Genomic DNA, 7,197 nt, shown 5'->3' on the forward strand with positions numbered 1-7,197 from the left:
TGGTGTATCAGTACCTAAACAGAAGTATTGAAGAGTTGTAGCCATTTGATAGGCAAATATTAGGCTATTTCTTTATTAAAATAATAGTACAGTAAAGTGCTCTAATATTAATCTTGAGCTATTAATAAAAATTTCTAAGTTTACATTATGAAAACTGACATTTTACATATGATACAAATGTACTTCATTTTTATGAAAAGACTTAAGAATTTAAAATATTTTATTATAGAAGTTTGGGTTTACCTCCAAATTTGGTGCTTGCTTTATTCAGTCTAGAAATCTGTGTTTAAAAATTATGAAGAAAAGTTCACATTCTTGACTGCTCCCAACTCCTAATTATTTTTTTCTCATTTTGCTAATAGGAAAATGGACCTCTTTCAAGAAAAAGATCCTCTTCTGATTCATGGGAACCTGCCTCAGGTAGAATCAAAATTAAATTTCAGAATTTTAAATAAATTTGCATCTTAATGGCACTGTTTTTTACTTAAATTTGTTTAAATATGCAGTTTCCTTCCTAGAGGTAAATTCGGTGTCTCAGATTAGTTAAAAGTTTGGTAATATTATATTCAGAAGGAATAGTTCTTGAATTCAGTATGTGTAAACAGTGGTTTGTCTTGACTCTTCTCTGCCTTCTTCAAGAGTTCCTAACAATGTGCTTCTCATATTGGTACTCAGTGTTCTACTTCTGAATCCTTGGCTACATTAAGAAGCATAATCTTAAATTCTTGGAATTATGGACTGAGGTCTTGATATTACAGATGCTTTGTTTAAGTTTGAAACTGTTATCAAGGTCCAAAACTGTTTCTTAATTTTTCAAATACAAAGGTCCCTTTTTAATATCAAATTCAAGGACACCTGCATGATATTAATTTGTACTTTCAGTAACTGTTGATTGAGAAAATACATAATAACAAACAGCTACTGTTAACTCAGTAATTCTTAAAGTATTCTTTTTAACTAGAAGATAGAACAGTGTAAAATTCAAACACCGCAGAAATGTATAACATAGAAAATGAAAGGCCCCCAGAAATGCCAACTGTTCAGAATAGTCTGGTGTATGAAATTTCTTTTTCTGCTCTAACTGCAGACTTTGAAAAATGGGCTTTACAAATTTCCACAATCAGTAAGATACATTGGACATACTGATAATAGCCAACATTTATTGAGCACTTACAGTGCGCCATGCTTTTAATCATTTGATTCACATCCTTATAAGGTGGTTACTTTTAGAGATGAAAAAACAGGTACAGAGAGACAGTTCTGACTCATTCTTCTTCAGGTTTCATGTAAAACTCTGTTTTTTATACATTCTAGAGGTGTACTGCATTTTGACCGAGTGATCTTGAGTCTTAAAATCCATCTGTAGCCAAGGCTGAAATCATATTTTACTATTGTAGTAAAATAGGATAAAAGAATAAATTTGAGGTTTTATGTGGGTTTTTTTAATTTTTAAAAATTTTACAGTATTGTTGGTTTTAGTGATCAAATTTTAGTGGATTTTGACATTATAGTACAAGAACAATAATTTCTCAGCCATGAGCCATGAGATTGCTTCTGTACTGTGTTACATATTTGTAACACTAAATAAATGATCACTTTGCACTGAGGTGAATGGAAAACAAAATATCTTTAAGCTAGCTCTGCTAGTATAAGGGACCACTGGTGGTGGTGTTGCCACCCAGCTGTTCAGCATTTTTTTCTCTGATAATGACTAAGATAACAATTCTCTTCAGTTCATGGGTTTGCAGATTTCATCAGTGGTGACTAAAGTAGTTTCCCATGTACTGTTTCCCGCATTCTTGAACACTGCTTGAAAAGGATGCTTTCTACGTATTTTCAGAGGCAGGTTTAAGATAATTGCCTTCACTTGTATTTTTATTTCTAATATGTTTGCATGTTTTTATAATCCTCATTAATAATTATGGTGTTGTAATCTTAGTAAACATGCATTTATACTTCAGTTGAATATCAACAGTATAAAGGGCATAAGGGGATTTTTCACTATAGATAACATGAAGAATGTTTATCTTTATCTGATAGATAAATAATGAATATATATTAATAATCCAAATATTATCTTTTATTTATATTACTGCTAATTACACTTAACAGTTGTGGTGATATACATAATCACACATTCATTAATCACACACAAGTTGAGGGATTTCAAAAATGTTGGTAGTGTAGGCATTTAGCTCTTTGGTCTTCCAAGAGCCCTGTCCTTTGGCTGAATTCTGAGGACCAACTTAATCCCTCCCTAGTTTATTCCATAATTTATTAATAACCAATCCCCTATTGAGCATGTGGAGTTTTCCTTTTTTTCTTTTTACAAATTCAGTCCCTATCTTATCTGAGTATTTTGTATATTAATAAATATTTGAAGTGTTGTAAAACAAACATTCAGCCTACAGGTTGTACAAGAAGTATGAAAAGAATCATGAAATGTTTACAGTTACATTACTGCCCTAGAGAGCTTGCAAAAGGAGTCCTGTAGTACCAATTCACTCTCCTCTTAACACTAGATGTTAAAAGCTCTTAATAAGCTGATTTTTCGGGCTTCCCTGGTGGCGCAGTGGTTAAGAATCTGCCTGCCAATGCAGGGGACACGGGTTCGAGCCCTGGTCTGGGAAGACCCCACATGCTGCAGAGCAACTAAGCCTGTGCGCCACAACTACTGAGCCTGCGCTCTAGAGCCCGCGAGCCACAACTGCTGAGCCCGCGCACCTAGAGGCTGTGCTCTGCAGCAAGAGAAGCCCGCGCATGGCAGTGAAGACTAGCCCCTGCTCGCTGCAACTAGAGAAAAGCCCGCACGCAGCAACAAAGACCCAATGCAGCCAAAAATAAATTAATTAAAAACAAAAACCACCGTCCACTTTAAAAACATAATAATACGCTGATTTTTCCTAAACTTTGCCCACAGTTTTTCTTTCCTCCTAGGTAAGTCTTTACTTAAACAAAGCAGGAATTTCCCCTCATTACTAACTGTGTATAAATTGACTTCTCTAAGGAAATGGAGCAAAACTCAAATTAGCAGCTCTGTAGCTTTTTTGTAACCCCCAAACTTAAGATAATCAGTGTAAGTCTTCTCTTTTTCTTAGTTATCTGATTTCTCATCCTGCCCTATAAGGGACCTCTGTCCTTTTTTATAAGACATTTAACCCCAGAAAACTTAGTGGGCATGGAATGATTTCTCAGGTAATAAAAATATCTGTAGAAGAAAGTAGATAGGAGCATTTGTTTATTAATTGATTTTTCATTCTTATAAATTGAGTTTTCCAGAGTATGTATTGATCAGGTTATGCAAATAATTGCTTAACTCTTGAGGTTTTTTTGGTTTTTGTTTTTTAAATCAAGCTGTTAAGAATTTGGGGACATCTGTCCATGTGCAGAAAGAACTTGATTTAGGGAAATTTGATTTTGAGAATACTAGTTATATAAATAGTGAATTTTTAATGAATAATAAATTTTAAGAGTGAATTAATGAAACATCACATTTTTAAACACAGAAATTTCAAAAAACTGGTTAACTCAAATATATGTGCTTCTGGATGGTATACATGCTTCTGGATGGAGCTCCTAACACAGAGACAGGTTGTATTAGTTTCCTAGGGCTACCATAACAAAGTACCTAAACCTGAGTGGCTTAAAACAACAGAAATTTATTGTCTCATGATTCTGGAAGCTAGAATTCCCAAACTAAGGTTATCAGCAGGACCATGCTCTCTCTTAAAAACTATAGGGGAGACTCCTTTTACTTGCCCTTCCAGCTTCTGGTGTTTGTCTACAATCCTTAGCATTCCTTGACTTGTAGGTGCATCACTCCAGTCACGTGCCATCTTCTTCTATGTGTCTTCATATTATCTTCCTCCTGCATGTCTTTCTCCATGTCCAAATTTCCTCTTTTTATAAGGACACCAGTTGTATTGGATTAGGACCCACCCTAATGACCTCATTTTAATTTGATTGCCCTATAAAGACCCTGTTTCTAATTCAGGTCACATTCTGAGGTTCTGGGAGTTAACACTTCAACATATCATTTTGGGAGCTACAGTTCAACCCATAACACAGCTGAAGACTAGAGGGACACATGGGAAAGAATAAAAAATTTAATAGTAGTGAAAAAGACTTAGGGGAATTTTTTTTTAATTGAGAAATTAAAATTTTTCTGCCTTCAACTAGGTATTGTGTATGTGTTTCAAGGCAGTATAAATTTAGATGTAAAAGTGTTGCATTTCTAGAACCTAGGTAGGCTTTAGTCTAAGAAAGAGTATATGCACTTTGAGGAAAAGTGCCTTTAGGATCCTTTCCTTGATACAGATATGCAGTTTTTTAGTGTTTTGTGGTGTAACACCTCTAATTCTATTTAGGTGGTAAACTTTTAATAGCTTTTGAATGAAAATGAGCATTTGTCATTAGCTTTGGACTAAATTTCATGGATACTAGTATTTATCAGTTAATAAAATATTAACTCTGTTTCCTCATTCCATATGTGGTTAATAATCTCAGCCTAAACTTTTAGAATTTAAACATTTTGTCAGGGTATTCTAGACACTTACTGAATAAACTTTAATAAGATAGGAAAGTATACTTTTCACTAATCTGGCAAAAATTAAATTTTAGCAGGCTCTAAGCAGAATAAATTCCCTGACAAAAGAAAAAGGAACTCTGTGGACTCAGATCTGAAAAGCACAAGAGAATCTATAATGCCAAAAGCAAAAGAGTCCTTCCTTGAGAAGCGTCCTGATGGACCACATCAGAGAGAAAAATTTATAAAACATATTGCACTGAAGACACCTGGTGGTGTATTGCGCTTGGAAGATATATCCAAGGAACCGAATGAAGAAGCTGATTGCTCCTCTGCAGGCTTGGCACCTTCAAATTCTGGGCACCATTCTTCCAGGAATAGTGACCAAATTCGTGTGGCAAGTACCAAAGAGACTAAGATACAGAAACCCCACTTATCTTTACCTCAGGAAAAGTCTGCAGTTAAAAAAGCTAGCAACCTTCAGAAAAATAAAACTGCTAGCTCTGTGGCATCACAGGAGACAAAACTTCTACCTTTACTTTCCCATGTTCCAAGTGCTGGTTCCTCTCGGGTTCCATTAAATGCTAAAAATTGCACTCTTCCAGTTCCTAAAAAAGATAAAGAGCGTTCCTCATCTAAAGAATGTTCTGGGCATTCTACAGAGTCCTCCAAACACAAGGAACACAAAGCAAAGACTAATAAGGCTGATTCTAACGTATCTACAGGGAAAATTTGTGGGGGATCTTTGCGTTCAGAATATGGCACTCCTACAAAGTCTCTCCCGGCTGCTTTGGAAGTTGTGCCATGTATTCCAAGCCCAACAGCACCTTCAGATAAAGCCCCTTCAGATAAAGAGAGTTCAGGAAATTCCAATGCAGGTAGCAATGCACTGAAAAGAAAACTAAGGGGTGATTTTGATAGTGATGAAGAAAGTTTAGGTTATAACCTAGACAGTGATGAGGAAGAGGAAACATTAAAATCACTGGAAGAAATAATGGCTTTGAACTTCAATCAGACTCCTGCAACTACAGGAAAGCCTCCTGCTCTTTCTAAGGGGCTTAGATCTCAGTCATCAGACTATACAGTAAGTAGTTTTATGACATTTATTTTTACTTGAAGAGAGAAAGATGGATTGACTAGTGAACGAGGGATAGATTGTTAGAACTTACTTTAAAATTCACTGTTTGTTACAACTTATAATTAGACTGAAAGTGGTATAGTTCTTTTTTGGTTAATGGATTTCCCATATCTTCAGCTTTATAACTGTAAATCAGTGGTCTCCAAACTTTTTTTGATCACATACACTTCTATTAGTAAAAAAAATTTTGAGCATGTACCCCAATATATATGTATACCTATAGATTATATACCTGTACCACTATACTACTATGTACTTTCTGAAGCATATGAAGAAAACAATTTGAAAAGAAAAAGAAAAAAGTATTTTCCTATATAAGTTATATAGAAGTTACAATAGAGTAAGTTCTACTGGAGTTTCTATAGAAGTTCCATATAAATAGAAGTTCTATTATTTTCTTCCTGCACCCCAATGGATCACCTTGCACACCCCCTGCTTTGGAGACCACTGCTGTAAATGAAGGTAGAGTGTAGAAATGTTGTTAATTGTGGTGTGCAATTTTATTTATGAAGTGCTTCATTCTATCTTGGGAATAAGCTGAATTAAATTCTCATGTGTGTAAAATTTGGTGGGGAAGGTGTTAATGTTTCATGGTGACACCTAAAAATTAGTAGTTTAATTCCACTAAAATAGAATTTAAAAATAAAGACAGGGTAGCTGTGGAGCCCTTGGGTGTTAACAGTCAGTTCCTAAGGCTAGCAGGGTTTTTATAAGTAGTGCCTTTCCTAATAGATGGTAAAAAGTCAAATTGCCTGCAGTACAAAATTCTAGATTTAAAGCATGATGGTGAAAATTATCTTTTTAAGAAAGATATCCTCCTGGCCCAGGTTATTGAAATAGAAAATATTTTTTAGTCTTCTGAATAATTTAAAACATCCCAATTCTTCTACTAAGATGTTATAAAGTATTCCCAAATTTTCTTCTTGTTTTAGGAACATGTTCATAGTGGAACTTATACAAATACTTTAGAGCGTCTAGTGAAGGAGATGGAAGACACACAAAGGTAGATTGGCATTGTGACTATCTTGCTAAATTTAACATACTGTTTGTATGGATGGCTTTTAATTTACCTCAAAAAAAACCATGAGAAATTAGCATGTATTTTGTGCTAGTGCTATTATAACAGTTTTGCTGTCAACTATGTTAGAAATAAGGTGTTCTTATTTACAGGCTGAATCAGAAGATCCTGGTTTTTATGGCGTACTGCATTAATTAATAGTATGAATTCCTTTCTACTTATCACAGCTGGTATCTGGTAGCTGAAGTTCTTGATCAAAAGCATGGGTAGAAATTTTTTTTGTACTTTTTTTATTGTGACAAAAATATATAACATAAAATTTACCATTTCAGTCATTTTTAAATGTATAGTTCACTGGCATTACCATACATTCGCATTGTTGTGCAACCATCATCACCATCCAGCTCCAGAACTTTTATTTTCCATCTTCCCTAACTGAAATTTTATACCCGTTAAACAATAACTCCCTATTCTCCCCTTCCCTGTAGCCCCTGGCAACTACCACTCTTTCTGTTA

General features: G+C 34.7%; 1 protein-coding gene across 1 annotated transcript; it reads left to right on the forward strand.

Moving 5' to 3' along the window:
* Nucleotides 1-4,703: 4,703 nt before the first annotated feature.
* LOC103068787 (protein FAM178A-like) lies at nucleotides 4,704-6,775 on the forward strand. The gene is given in 2 exon segments (XM_082931496.1): nucleotides 4,704-5,609; nucleotides 6,596-6,775. Coding segments are annotated over 2 exon segments (1,086 nt in total).
* Nucleotides 6,776-7,197: the final 422 nt, after the last annotated feature.

This window comes from Lipotes vexillifer, unplaced genomic scaffold (assembly GCF_000442215.2).
Source record: "Lipotes vexillifer unplaced genomic scaffold, Lipotes_vexillifer_v1.1 scaffold916, whole genome shotgun sequence".
NCBI lineage: Eukaryota > Metazoa > Chordata > Mammalia > Artiodactyla > Lipotidae > Lipotes > Lipotes vexillifer.